This window comes from Labrus bergylta, chromosome 6, assembly GCF_963930695.1.
Source record: "Labrus bergylta chromosome 6, fLabBer1.1, whole genome shotgun sequence".
Classification (NCBI taxonomy): domain Eukaryota; kingdom Metazoa; phylum Chordata; class Actinopteri; order Labriformes; family Labridae; genus Labrus; species Labrus bergylta.
In genome coordinates, this window is record NC_089200.1 from 5,888,339 (window position 1) to 5,904,212 (window position 15,874).

At 40.4% G+C, this 15,874-nt stretch overlaps 1 protein-coding gene across 1 annotated transcript in view; it reads right to left on the reverse strand.

The window, feature by feature from the left end:
• Positions 1-15,874, reverse strand: part of LOC109997159 (contactin-associated protein-like 4) — a 110,048-nt gene that overhangs the window by 45,532 nt on the left and 48,642 nt on the right. The window contains exons 6-9 of the mRNA XM_020651548.3: positions 9,674-9,849; positions 8,187-8,333; positions 5,339-5,606; positions 467-616 (exon numbers count right to left, since the gene is read on the reverse strand). Of these exons, the coding sequence (XP_020507204.2) occupies positions 467-616; positions 5,339-5,606; positions 8,187-8,333; positions 9,674-9,849 (741 nt within the window). The remainder of the gene's footprint in view (positions 1-466; positions 617-5,338; positions 5,607-8,186; positions 8,334-9,673; positions 9,850-15,874) is intronic.

Genomic DNA, 15,874 nt, shown 5'->3' on the forward strand with positions numbered 1-15,874 from the left:
GAGTAAGGGGAGGGAAATTGAAGTGCAGGAGACCTTGAGAAGGTGATTGCAGGGGGAGGAACGTATTGAATAAAGAAGAGCAAATAGGGAAAACGAGCAAGAGGAAAGAAGAAAAAGAGGAGAAAGATCACTTGAAGGAAAGAAGAGGAGGAAGCAGAGGGAGAGTCTGAGCAGCTTTACGACTTCATCCCTCAGTGGGTGGCACTAAACCGCCAAAGGAGTTCTGGAGATGATAATTATTACCTGAGTACCTTCATGAATTTTAAACTGTCCTATATGTGCATGTCAGCAAAATACTTGAGGTACAAAATTAAATATTTGCCAAGAGAAGGCTTTCAGGTGAAGATGCAGAGTGTTTGGCAGCCGTCCCCAGCTCCAGCTATAGTTTTCTTTTGAACTGCTCATAAATAAAAAATGCTAACACAGAGACACAGCATTCAGGACTCATGCATTCAAGTCTTCTTACCACCAAAGAAGAGATGACTTTCTGCGGTCAGAGGAAGTGGGATGCTGGTGTGGGCGGTGGCTCCTTCATCTTTGTCCACCGTGATGCTCAGCTGATCCTGTCTGGAGTTCATCTCCACTGAATGCCACTGACCGTCGTTCAGACCGGAGCCTGCATGCATGCACACAGACATGAGTGCAATCAGTTTTAAGTCATTTGATTTTAATATGACCAATGATTGATTTTTTTATTACTTGCTGTATATCATGCTGTATATTTTTTTACCTTCATAAACCTTTATGAAAGTGTTGTTTTTCCCCTTTGTGCTGCTTTATGGAGTACAGCTTTAATTATTGAAGTAAGGGGAAGTACTTTAAAAAAATTGATGGACCAAGAAACACATTTTTGTCCAATAACAACATAATAACTTAAGGTCTGTATATTGGCTTTTACAGACATCTTCACCCACATCTCACGGTCTTCTTCTGTAAAGTTTGACACCGTTTTTTAACCGTATTTATGACCACATGTTATCGTTGACTACAGATCCGTACTGTGGCATATGATGGCAAATGGGCTACAAAACTATACACCGAGATCATCATTTTTTAAGCATCAGAGAGGTTTAAGTGGACTCGGCTGTGGCAGTGCGAGAAGAAAACAACTCTCACACTGACATTTGTCTGGGTCGGTTCTTTGTGAGATCAGAATTTCTATTCTTAGCGGTGGACAACGTTTTCCATCCTTCCATCGTCAACTCAACGCTGTATTCTAGTCCTGAATCTTGAGGAGGGAAAAATGATGTTGATATATCCATGAAAGAGAGCTCACGCCTGCATGATGACCGGCCTGTGTGTGTGTGTGATTACTGTATGTGACATATTCATTCGTTGGGCTCTCCTGCAGCTGCATGTCAGATGAGTACTTGGGCAGAACACACGCTTTGTCAGTGGTGTATGAACGTGCACCAGTGGGATTAGTTACTTTTGATGGACACTTTACACAGCAGCCTCTGTCATCAGTGGTGTATGAGTAGGTGTGACATGCGGTGTAAAAGCATTTGAGTAGACAGAAGACTAGAAAAGTGCATACATGGTAAAGTATTCAGAGTTCAGACCAGGAGGCAGAGCTGCAGTCTTACACGCTTCTCTGCGCCTCCCTTAGATCTGTCTCCCAGTCACTATAGCTGTAATTCTGAATCTAACTGTAGTTATACTATAGGTACTGTGTCTGTCCCCCGGTCCAGACCAAGTTATCCAAACGAAGAAAGAAAAGGCGTAAATCGTCAAAATCTCATCAGGATCAAGACTACAAATACGATTTTGCAAAAAAATCAGAAGATTCACTGTGGACTTTTGAACATTAGGTCCTTAGCATCCAAATCTCTTTTAGTGAATGATCTGATATCAGATCAGCATATTGATTTACTTTTTTTGACTGAAACCTGGCTGTGTCAAGATGAATATGTTAGTTTGAATGAATCCACTCCTCCCAGTCATTTCGGTACTCATGTACCTCGAGACACCGGACGAGGTGGTGGAGTAGCAGCTATTTTTAATTCTGGACTTCCAGTTAACCCTCGACCAAAACTGAATTTTTCTTCTTTTCAAAGCCTTGTTCTTAGTTTTTCACATCCAGTCTCAAGAACCTTTCAGCCAGTTCTAGTTGTTGTAGTTTACCGTCCTCCTGGCCCATATTCTGAGTTTCTATCTGACTTTGCAGAATTTTTATCAGATTCAGTCCTGAACAGTGATGGAATAATTGTTGTTGGTGACTTCAATATCCATGTGGATGTTGATAATGATAGCCTGAGCACAGCTTTCATGTCACTATTAGACTCTATTGGTTTCACCCAGGGTGTAAACAAACCTACTCATCATTTTAACCACACTCTGGATCTTGTTTTAGCTTATGGAATTGAAATCCATAACCTTACAGTTTTCCTAGAAAATCCTCTGCTATCAGACCATTTTTTTATTACATTCGATTTTGTCCTACCAGAATTACCTCTGCCTGGAAGAGGTGTGCTCTCTAGAAGTTTGTCGGATAATGCTGTTGCTAGATTTAAGGAAGCTATTTCAGCTGTTTTTGATTCAGTACCGTGTTTCAACCCAGTTGGAAACTCTTATAATAGCTTTAGTCCCTCTCAGCTAGATCAGTTTGTTGATAGTGCAGTGGATTCGCTGAGAGTTACTCTGGATTCGATTGCTCCCCTGAAACAGAAGGTTGTCAAGCGGCGGAGAGTGGCTCCATGGTTCAACTCAGAAACCTGTACTCTAAAACAATCGTCGCGGAATTTTGAAAGAATATGGCGCTCGACCAAAACGGTAGAATCTTTTCTGGCAGGATAGTCATTGAAGATATATGAAGGCTCTACGTCACGCCCGAGCTGCCTACTACTCCTCTCTGATTGAAGAAAACAAAGGCAATCCTAGATACCTTTTCAGCACTGTAGCCAGGCTGACAGAGAGTCATAGCTCCATGACTCTCATCTAGCCCTCAGCAGTAATGACTTCCTGAGTTTTTTCAACAACAAAGTTTTAGACATCAGAGACAAAATTGGTAACCTCCTGCCCTTACCTGGTGCGAATATGTCTGATACGGCAGAGACAGTTCCAGGACCAGATATTAGTCTTGACTGTTTTTCTCCAATCAACCTTTCAGAGCTATATCCCATTTTTTCTGCTTCGAAACCATCAACCTGTCTTTTAGACCCAATCCCAACCAAGCTGTTTAAGGAAGTATTTCCCTTAGTTAGCAACTCTATGTTAGATATGATCAATTCGTCTCTACTGGCAGGCTATGTACCCCAGGCATTTAAAGTAGCGGTAATCAAACCTCTACTTAAAAAGCCTACTCTGGACTCAGGAACTCTGGCTAACTACAGGCCTATATCCAGCCTTCCTTTTTTCTCGAAGATCCTGGAGAAGGCTTTAGCTAAACAGCTGTGTGACTTTCTCCATGACAACAGTTTATTTGAGGAGTTTCAGTCAGGATTTAGAGTCCACCATAGCACTGAGACTGCACTAGTTAAAGTTACAAATGATCTACTCCTAGCCTCAGACAGGGGACTTCTGTCTGTGCTCGTCCTGTTAGATCTTAGTGCTGCTTTTGACACCATTGACCATTGGACCCTATTATACAGACTAGAACATTTACTTGGAATTACAGGGACTGCTTTAAGTTGGTTTGAATCCTACTTATCAGAGCGATCTCAGTTTGTACATGTTAATAATGAGTCCTCTATGCACACTAAAGTTTGCCATGGAGTCCCACAAGGTTCAGTGCTTGGACCAATTCTCTTTACATTATATATGCTTCCTCTGGGAAATATTATGAGGAAACACTCCATACAGTTTCATTGTTATGCAGATGATACTCAGCTTTATGTATCAATGAAGCCCGATGGCACCAGTCAGTTATGTCAGCTAGAAACGTGCCTTAAGGACGTTAGGACCTGGATGACCAGAAAGTTTTTGCTACTTAACTCAGACAAGACTGAAGTTATTGTGCTAGGCCCTAAGAACCTCAGAGAGACTTTTTCTAGTGATTTGACTGTCCTTAATGACATCAGCCTGGCATCTAGCACCACTGTTAGGAATCTAGGAGTTCTTTTTGATCAACATATGTCTTTTAGCTCTCACATCAGTCAAGTTTCAAGAACAGCCTATTTTCACCTCCGTAATATATCCAAGATCAGGAATATCCTGTTGCATAATGATGCAGAAAACCTAGTTCATGCATTTGTTACCTCCAGACTGGATTATTGTAATTCTCTTTTGTCAGGGTGCTCTGGCAAATCTCTAAAGACTCTTCAACTGGTCCAGAACGCTGCAGCTCGTGTACTGACCAGAACCAGGAAATGGGACCACATGACTCCTGTCCTGGCTTCTCTGCACTGGCTCCCTATACAGTCTAGAATAGAATTCAAGATCCTTCTTCTCACCTACAAAGCGCTAAATGGCCAGGCACCATCCTACCTGAAGGAGCTACTAGTGCCGTACTGTCCCTCGAGAGCGTTGCGGTCCCGGAGTGCAGGCTGGTGGTAACTACAGTCTCTAAGTGTACTATGGGAGGTAAAGCCTTCAGTTATCGGGCTCCTCTCCTCTGGAACCGCATTCCAGCCGGGGTCCGGGAGGCAGACACAGTCTGTATTTTTAAGAATAGACTTAAAACTTTCCTTTTTGATAAATCTTATAGTTAGTGCTGGTGTAGACCAGCTCTTAGTTATGCTGCTATAGGCTTAGACTACCGGGGAAACTGGCACCTTGAGCTCCTCTCTCTCTCTCTCTCTCTCTCTGTGCATATACAGTACATCATATTACTGCATGTATCTATCTGTAAATCTCAGTCACTAACCACCTACTTTCCTGAGAGCTCTTGAGCTCTCTAAGGCTCCTCAAGATCGTTGGTTGACGGCCTGCCAGAACAACCCCCCCCCCCCCCCCCAACAAGATTTCTGCCTTTTTTTCTTACCACTGTAACTTTTGCTGCTTTGCTAAAGTGCTCATGATGGATAGGCTGGGTCTTTGTAATATAGCAATAAGTAAGGTCTTTTACCTGCTTTTTGTAACATAACAATGAGTAAGGTCTTTTTTACCTCCTCTTTTGTAATGTTAACAGACAAAGAGTAAGGTATTTTACCTGCATTTTGTAAAGTGTCTTGAGATAACACTTGTTATGAGTTGATGCTATACAAAATAAATTAAATTGAATTGAAATACATGATGCAAGGTAAAGTGCAAAATGAAACAGTTAACAGTAAACAAATAAAATAATATTAACAAGAACCATACGATCCGATGTCTGGATCAATGCAAAAAGAACATGTCAAGATTTCCACAGTAAAATGACAAAAGTGTAACATTGCAAAATCCACAGTATCGGACCGACCTGCGCTGAGCTCCAGCTGCACCCTGCCGGCTCGACTGATCTGCAGGCGGAGTCTGGCCTCACTCAGGTACAGCCACACAGTGCCGTCCTGCTGCGGGAGGTCAAAGGTCAACAGAAGGCCCGCCTTGTTCCAAGTCCTAAACTGCAGCGCCAGAGAGACGACCCCTGAAGACCACGACCTCAGCCCTGGCAACTGGAGGAAGCTGAGGGAGTCGGTGAACGTCACAGCGACGGAAACTGGCTCAGCACAAGAAAAGGTCACATTGCCCTGAGACAGACAGAGAGAGAGAGAGAGAGAGGGAGAGAGGGAGAGAGAGAGAGAGAGAGAGAGAGAGAGAGAGAGAGAGAGAGAGAGAAATATTTATGAAAGAGATAATAAAAGATGAATATTCATCATGTGCGGAGGCTGACTCAGTTTGACTCGATGTCACAGAGGTCTCACCAGCAGCTCTCTGAAAAAGGACACCCATATTACCATATTGATAAACGCTGAGCGGCTAAAATAAGCCAACGATCCTGAGGCATCAGGGTCACACAGCATTAACACCCATTATTCATTATTTGTATCACATCCCGTTATCTCAGCATGACAAGAGAAAACTTTTTTTTTTTTTAATAATGGATTAACTGATATGAGAAAACAAGATAGTTTTTTGTTTTTCAGAAAGGTAAATCCAAAGTTTAAAATCCTGATTAAAATGTCTGCAAAGCCTCACACAATCCAAACAACCTTCCGATGGAAACAAGGCACTTTGCATAATGGTTATATATGATATGGTTAGCACTTTTTCTAATGCATTATCTCCCTCAGCACAAAATGTGAGGCACAAACTGTGCATTCCCATTATCGTGCAAAAATAAAACTCATGTCACATAAAGTTTTCTGTGATACCAATCATGCATTACAAAGTGACTTTCTCTCTTTCCCTCCTTCCTGCCTCCTTATTCTTCCACTTCTCATTCTCACTCTCCACCTCCTTCCCTCCACCCCTTATTCATTTTCTATTTCTCAAATCCTCTGCAAATATCTTTCAGTGTTTTCTTCTTCGCTTTGGGCTGTGTTACTCCAAAATGTGCAAGTGATGACCCTCATGATGATAATGAAGGAGATTATGGTGATGCCAGTGGCAATGATGATGATGCTGATGATGCTGATGACGGACATAAAAGTAAAGACGATGATGAAAATAATTATGATGACAACAATAATAATCATGAGAGTGACCATCAGCATAATAATGACATTAATGCAGAAAGAGAAGAGGAGGTCACAGAGGGACGGAGAGGGGAACAACTTTGAAAACTGCTCAGCTTGTTCTTAAATTTCTCATTTCGGCATCATTTATTTATAAAGCACTTTAAATTATTTAAAAAAACAAGTGCGACTTCTGGATTTAAAAAAATAACCTAGAATCTACAGCTAGAATGAGAAAAAAATGTATCTTTACTTTTGAACAGTTATCTAGCCCTGGACAGTAGTTTAAAATTAATGAAGTGACAGAAAGTCAGAGAGTAGAGGTGTGTAACATTAAGGCACATGTTCAGTATTTATAATCACTCAGTAAAATATTGATGAATAGGGGAACACAAACATGGACAGGCTGGAGCGACAACATGGTGTGCAATGATACAGGTCAAAAATGTAATCTATAAATAAAGATTTACTGTAAATATATAACTCTCATAAATATAGAGAACAAATAATAAGAGATGTTCTGTTTTTGAGGTTAAGAAGCAACATAACACCACAGTGCCCATTAGCGTTACAGAAAATCAAGAGTCCCAGAAAGTTCTGACTGATTGTATTTTTTTAATTGGTTAAAGAAAAAAAAAGCAGCTGCTCTATTGACTCAAGAGAATTCAGAGTTCAGGTTTGAATTGATTTGAGTTGTTGAATGAATAAACAGAATTTCCCAAAGCTGTAACTGAATTGATCCAGACATGAATTTTAAGATTGATAAACAGTTGTGTGTGTGTTTTATGCACCTATTCATGAATGAAAGGTCTTCTTGTGTGTGTAACCGGTTCCCGACAACACATTTCATGACGTTAAAAATATGTTCTAATCCTTGATATTTTATTTTATTCCATTATAACAAAAAAATACACACAGGTATCATCCCTTTGTTCCATAGGTGTGACATCATGTGTTTTAAGCACTCTATAAAAGTCTACAAAGGTGGAAACTATTGGTCTGAAAAAAAACAAACAGGACTATAACTTCTGGAGCCTATGGCCTATTAATGGGCTCCAGTGACCACATCTCTCTGTTCCTTCCACTCTCTAAACTAACATGTCTCAGTCCCCTATTTGCTTATTTCCTAAAAGTAGTAAATTACAACAGTACATAATAATCAGCCTCTCAGATATTCACGTCTATGTACATTTTCTGGACAGTCCTGAAGACAGCACACAGAAAAGCTCACAAACAGTGACACGTACAGAATGGACACATAAATAATAACATAACCCACATACAACAAACTGGCTACAATGCAAGATGAGCCAGCAGCACCCGGGAACAGGAATCAGAGGAGGAAAGGGACATGTTGCATGAGGAAGCCCATTTAAGACTTTAAAACTAAGGCAAACATGCATACAAGTTTAGTAACTGCTCAGGTTTAAAATCGGTCAAATCAGTTTAAAAATCAGACTTTTTAAAAAAAGTCAAAATGAAAGCTTTCCTGTCCAAAAAATGTGACTTTATGGATTTAAATATGCTGACTGTTGTTTGTGACCAGAATGTTAAATAACATGTTATGTGAGAAAAATACAATTTCCTTCTTACGTCACCTGACAGCAGATTTAATTTATGAAGTTTAAAAGATGCAAAAAAAGAATGACTCACCATCATGGAGACCTGGTGGTTATTCTTCTTAGCCAGCTCTATCAGACTGAGGTCATTGTAAAGGAGGTTTTCTAGGCAGCCGTAGAAGTTCCTGTTGGACAGGATGGGTTTCTGCAGTCCGTGGCCCTGCACAGCTCCGAGACTTAACTGCAACCAAAGCAACACATGTCAAAGGCAGTGTAAAGAAAACACGTGTGCGAGTGTCAACCCCTGTAGGCGGCTTGGCACACAAGATTCATGTAAAAAGGTTGTATTTTATCATTCACAGCAACTTTGGTGCACTTGACATTCGTCTTCATTAAAAAACTCAAATTCCTCACAAGCTTCAGTGGGAAAATGTATCTCGTTCCACATCAGTAATAGTGTGTTTCCAAGTATCGATTGCTACTAAAGCTGCTAACCAATGGGAGAGGGGATATAGAATAGAAATATAATCATGATCAATCATAATCTGTGTGCTTAAAAGGTGCGAGCAGTGTAAAGTTACACAATTTGTCTCATTGCGAACTAATACTGGAACCTCATGGTTTGTATGAGAGGAGGACGAGCAGGCCTGCACCAAAACAGAAACGAACAATGGCTAAGAAAAAAGAAAAAGAGGCCGAGCAAGGCTACAGCCTGGTTCAAAATAACACACAAACAGTTCACAAAGCAGGGCTGCATGCAAACATGAGGAGGAGCCGACCTAGGGAGTAAATTGGTGCTGCAATAGTAAACAGAAGGAGAGCTGTTAGTGCTGAATAATGCTGCGACATTAATGCTTTGTAGCGGAGAACTTTGGGACAGTTAGGTGACAGAAAGAGGCGCCAAGGACAGAAGGGAGACATATAGTAGTAGTACATGCCAGTGAGTTGAGAATAGCTATGACTTATAGCCAAAAGGGTGCAGACAGTGTGAAGAGGCTTCTTTGTCTTTTTGTTTTGTTTCTGCTGCTTGGTCGTTTCTGTCACTATGTGCTTTCGCTGTTACTCATTCTCCCTGGGGAGGGCTCTGTATTGTGTAGGATAGTGCTGGAGAGAGTTTTTTTTTTTTGTAACCTGGAAACTGAGGGAGAAAGAATACCATCTCCTCGTGTTTTCAGTTGTCTAAGGTCTCTTTGGTAAAGAATAGGGCTTCAGGGGCTTCAGGGGCTTCCTGCTACAGACCGACCACAGTCAGATAAGACGTGTGTGATGTATCCTAAAGTCAGGAGACATCGCAAAGAAATCATCTTTTTTCGCACATTAAGACTGATTTAAGAAGATTTATTTAATGGGGAAAATGTTCAGTACACTCAGTAATGATTGTTGTTCCTGGGAGCCAATCAGTAAGCTACAAATAGAAACTACAGACCAGTAAACAAACTGTAAGCAGCTGCAGAATTGAAGTGTGCCAAAAAGAGGTTTAATATTCGTCCAATCATGCAATTATTATTTGACACTAAAAACCACCACATTTAAAAAAGCCTGTCTTTATCTGTTCTCCTCATGCTGCAGGTTTTCTCTCACCTGGTGGACGTCCCAGCTGCTGAGCTCGGCTGGGATGTGAACCTGCTGAGTGTTTTTATCCACGGTGATGTTGAGATGAGCATTGAGCCGCTCCAGCTTCACGTGGTGCCAGTGCTGGTCGTCCAGCAGACTTCCCACGGAAACCAGGAGCTGACCGCTGGAGGATGAACTCACACCTGAAACCGCAGGTGAGGATGTTAAAATCTGGTGATGTTGTCGTGGTGTTGCATTTGATTGCTGTGCAGCAACCCCAGCTGATGCAGAAAGCCTCTTACGTGCACCTCAAGAAATGTGATTCTCATCAGAGCCCAAATATCTGTAGCTTCGGGAGAGAAGATGTTACAAAATGACTTCATATAATCAATGACAGACCCAACACATGCAGATCTAAACTGGAAGATCCATCTCTACATCTCCTCATTCCTCAGAAAAAAAATTGTTCTAACAATCAGAACCACTCACTTCAATAACTATGAAAGTAGATCGATTTGGAAAGAGGATTTTAGAATTCAATCTCCTCAGCCACCTTCCTTCTTCACATTTTCTGTCAAAGATTTGGGATTTTTTTTTTTTATTTGGTCTCATACAACATGTTTGAAGGGGAGCTGGTGTTACTTTCATGTACCAAATCAGAGTCAACTAACATTTATTTCAATGTATGGAGACCAGTTCTTTCAAAAATCATGTAAATGGTGATATATATTTTCCATTTGTAAGAAAAAAAGAGAACATTTAAACTTCTGACTTTGTTCGTAGAAATTATGTTTTAGTTGTAGTTGCAATCCAAACAGCCATGTTTTGAATCAAACTGTGATGACAGAAACACTTTGTCTTGTACTTATTGATATATTGATATTGCTCATTTTATTCATATTTCTATGTATATTTCCCCCTGAGGATTAAAACAAAACAATATTTCTGATTCTGACTTCTTATTCTGAAATTGGGTCCTTGTTGTCAAGTGTTGCACTCCTAATGAATGTCTTTTCCTCCAAACTTCTGATTCCCTTCACATGAATAATTAATGTTACAAAGAAACACCTAAACAAAGGTTTCAGGATGTTAGGAGGAGGAAACAGGTGGCTTGATTCTCTCCAGAAATACACCCAACAACACCTCTTAAGGTCGCTAACAAGTATGTTCTATCTCATTTATATTTACACATACAGGAAAAGGAAAACAACCTTCAGCTGCGTTTGAAGGTGCAGCTGTTCACAGGGAAACAGCTCACACTTTAAAACCACAGAAATGTGTTATACTTTCCAGGGAAAGGAAACGTGTTGATTTGGAAAAGTTGGATGTGATGAAATGAATTGATCTTTTCTAATTAGTTTGATTATTTAAGTTGTTAAAATGTATTGAGCTGATTTAACATTTTCACAACTGATGACGAAGCTGCTTAGATACTTTTAGTTTCTGAAGTTGAACCACCTCAAAGGTGCACTATGTAGATTTGATAGTGAAATTTGAAAGTTTAGGGCGCTGGTGGTGCAGTGGTGCAGTGGTGCAGTGGTTAGTGTGCGCGCTCATGTATGGAGGCTCCCTTCCCGCATGTCATTCCCCGCTCTCTCTCCCTGATTTCCAACTCTATCCACTCTCCTATCTCTCCATTAAAGGCACAAAAAGCCCAAAAATATGAAAGTCCAATGAAACAATGAAAGTTGGAGAAGTGAAACAATTCTTTGCTATATGTTCTGGACTAAATACACAAACTTTATTCAAAGGAAAAAATGGTTCCCTGGAACACTGTTTGGAGCTAAGAAATAAAAAAAAAGCTACCAGGAGAGTTACTGTTTCACTGTCACATCATCTTCCAACAGTGTTCCAGGGACCAAGTGTTCCTATGAGGACAGTTTGTGTATAGAGTTATGAACATACACCACAGAATTTGTAAATTTCTCCAACTTTCACATTTCTCTACCAAAAGTTTAGAAAAACAAACTGACAGGAACTTTTCGAGTTGAATTTGACGCCACCTGTGGACAAAGAAGTACCTCTTATCTCTTTGCTGATCTCATCCTGTACTTGTTTAATTTGAGTGTTTCTGAGCGTTTGCTTTCTTTGAACCATCAAACATATCACTCAGTGTGAAGCTTTTGCTTTGCCCCCCCAGAGCAGCATGAACAGGCATTAAAAATAACTATATGGACACGTTCAATGCTTTCACTAATGGTCTGGATTGCCTTTCTAGGTCTTATAGATTCATCAATATTCATTTCAGTGTGTTTCATAATGAGCTTAAAACTCCTCACAGGAACTTTAAAATCTGCATGTATTCATAACCTTTAAATGTAGTGCCCTTGCATCCAGTATTTATGCTAAGCTATGCTAATCATCTCCAGCCTCTTACTATAAACTGTATATCAAATGTGAAGTTGTGACAGTAGTGTGACAGTGTTTCCCAAAATGTCTTAATCATATTCCTTTTATTATAAAGCCATTTCATGCAGTGACATATTGAGTTACAGGTTTTATAAGTAGACAGAGAGAGAGAGAGAGAGAGAGAGCGATCAATACTAGAAGTCTGAAGGCGAACGATTACAGCACACTTAACTTTTATTCACAAAGTACTGTCTTTCTTACCCTCTGTCGTTCTTAATTTCCCTCATTCTTCTGCCCTCGCCTGCATGTCTGTGAGAACTTTGTGAGGGAATAATTACTCAATCTTTCCTTTCTGAGCAGACTAATATTGAATGTTCCTGTCCACCAGCTGTGGCGTATATGCACTGAACATTTTGACTTTCCACTCTTCAGGAGTCTGCTGTTGCAGACAGCTCCCTGGGGCAATATCACCTTATCATTCTCTGTCTGCTGCTCCATTACTGCTCTCTGCTCGAGCTCTAAATCTGTTTATGAAGGACGACAATGACAGCTCTTATCAGGAGACAGACAGTTATAATTGTTTCAGAATTTCGGCGAGCTGTTTCAAAAAATTATGTACTTTCCCGGAACCAATTATCAACTTTGGTCACAGTTGGAAATTGAATTTATTAGCACTAAACAAACTGAAGAAAAAAAAAGAAACAGCGGAGTCATAGTGATGACAAAAAAATGTTGCTGCCTTGTCAGGTCTCTCTTCATTTTTTACTTTGGGTTTGCATTATTTATTTCGATTATAAAGTAACAATACATACATCAAAAAATACTTCATGGAATAAAACAATGGGTTATTCACTTAATTTAAAAATGAATTGTAATAATGAAGTGTAAAAATATCTGAAACAAACAAAACTAAAATCACGTCCTTCTCTATGATTTATTTTCCCACTCGTCAAATGTGATGCTTGTAAAATCTTTTGCTTTAGACCAAGAAGGTGAAGATGTTACCTAAAGATTTTCAAATTGAACAATTTTCTTTTTTTTCTTTTACATTGCATGGGTTTAAAAATCATTTTAATAATCATTAAATTTGAAAAAAAAAAAAAAAAGTCATCTTGTCTTCTCTTAAAGGGAAAGAAATAGATACATTTTGAGTTAATTTAACACTGCGTGACCAAAGGGTGTGAGACAGTAGCCATGTAATCATGATGTCATCCAATGGAGATGATCTTCTCTCTTTACTATCTTCCTGTTCAAAATAGAAAAGCTCAGAAGAACACATTAAGAATGCACTTCTCTCTTTCTCTCAGTACTTCCTGGAAGTGAGAGGAGGGGCTAATCATTTACATTTCCCTCTTGGCTATGTGTGCATCTTATCATCTTTTTTTAGTATGCAACTTGTTAAACAGCAGAGCAGCGTGTTGCATTAAGAGTCCCATGAGCATCTTTGCAGTTCAGTTTGAGGCTCCTGAACACAGAGGCTGCTGACTGAAACTCTTATGAGGCGGTTTACAACAGAAACTCCTGGAGGCTCGATGTAAATCACTGAAGAAAAAGTGGAAAAGAGAAAGCAAATGTAACAGTAATCACCACAATTTTCTTGTTTTCCATTGACTCTGCCAACTGTCCAAAGAACATTTTCTTTAACTGGTGCTCTGCAGAATCATGTGGTGGCCTTTACAATCATGCTGGTGTTTTGTCACTGTTAAATCAGCACTATTATGTGTTTTATCACACAGAAACACAAATCCCGACCACAGCATGTTCTCATTATGGAGCATAGAGAGAAATGACAGGCTTGTACTGAACATGCAGCATCGCCCTACACGCCTCTCTGCTGCCATCCTGATTTAGCCAGAGATACTTAACGGCATTCGTCCGGAACGCACTGAAGCGGGACACACTCGCCCTCAGAGTGTTTACTGCCGTGTAATACAGCCTCCTGTTGACAGTTCAGAATTGAGCTGAATTATGAAGCAGTGAGCTACATTACAGCAAAGTGACATTTTGATAAATGTAAAGCAGAGAGGAAATGAGATGGTTTTGGATAGCCGGCATAAATCTTAATGAGGCAGCCAATTTATTTCAACTGCTTGGACAGCCACGGGCGGATAGCGCGGGTGTCTGACTGTTTATCTGTTTGTTTGCCAGTCTGTCTGTCTTTCTGTTTTCATTCATCATTAATTTATGCTAATGGCAGTTACACTGTGTCTAACAAAAATACATCTGCTCTGGCTTGTTCTTGTGTGTTTTTATAAGCTGCACATATCCCCGATGCCCAGTGTTAGCCATCATTAACTCTCCTGTGTCTCAGCCAGCTTGTGTATCATCCTCCTGATGCGACATGTATCTCCACTAAAGAGACGACAGGGACAGTTGGGATCAGGCTGCCAAACGGGAGAGATAAGTAGGAAGAGCCTCAGAGAAGAGCTCACAGTCTGGAGCTGTGGAGATAGCACATCTAAATCTTCAGGTTTTTTTTTTCTTTTTTATCTCGGCTCCTCGATTTTGAACTTTTCTTTTCTTCTCATGAGCCAACAGCTGACTGTGGTGGAGCATGCCGCAGCTCAGGGTGGATGCTCCAAGCTATTGATCTAAATTACACTGTCTGCCGACTGCAAACTCCTGGGAGCATATGAGGAGGTGGGGGGGGAGGTGGGGTTGAAAGTGAGAGAGAGAGAAAGATGAGAGAAAAACAAAGAGCATGCAATTTAAAAAGGCAAATAATCACCTCTGGAAAAAAAAAAAACATCTAGCAGTGGCAGAACTGGGGGGGACTTATGAGAAAAGCTGTTATAAATAACAATAGAGAGAGAGGAGGAGGAAAATAAAACAGGCAGAAGAAGAAAGGGTAAAGGGGCCAGCAAACACAGCCAGCCAGAGAAAGAAACATGCAGTGACAGCGCTCTGATTGAGCCAATAGATGTTTTTATTTTGCTGTATTGGCTGATATCACATCTCAATCTAATCTCTGTGTCCTTCCCAAAACTGTGGAAGTAGGGTTTATTTTCGTTCACGGCTATCCAGAATGCTTTGAGCAGTTTGTTGATAATCAGCTCGGCGGGTCTGGCAGGGAGGATGTGACAGGCGTCACTCAGGGAGCTGATGTCAGGCTGATGGCTCTCACAGATAACACTGCTCCACCGCTGACAAATAGACAATGCCAGCAGGGAATTAATGCTCTTCACCCCCTGCCAAAACAGAGGGAATTGAACAATATTCTGTTTTGCTGGATTTGCAGAGAGGGGGGAGAAAAGGGCAGGCAAGACTAGAGTAGAGGCCAGAGGGTGGAAAGAAAGCACAGAGGAGGCATCTGCCCACTCATCCATTCATCCCTCTATCAAACTATTCTTCTATCCTTCCATAAACTTTCCATGGCTTCAATTTATTCTTGTAATCTCTGCAAAAAAAACTCTTAAAATATCTCAAAATACAATGCGAGCTACTGAAATAAAGCTTAAAAAGACAGCTTCTGAACTTCAGGAAATGTTCAACATGTAGCCCGAGAAACTATAGACCGTCTGCTTGCGACAGGAATTAACCTCCTTGCACTGAAAATTGTTCACAAAGTTCTATCTCTGCAAAATTGTAACGTTATGAAATGTGAACCATAATGATGTGAATCACATTTTTTTTTTAAAGATTCAATTTTGGGCTTCAAACGCCTTTAACCGATAGACAGGGGAGAGAGTCAGAAATCAGGGGGAGAGAGAGAGAGTGGGGGCTGACTTGAGGAAAAGAAGCCTATAATCAGCCCTGCAGTACAGGTGATGCTATTCTCATAGTCTTACCTGCCTTTGATTGCTCTTCCTTTTTCTCTCTAACATGAGGATTGTCTTTATTTATTTATTAAGAGGAGGCAGTCGACAAACTTTTTCATTG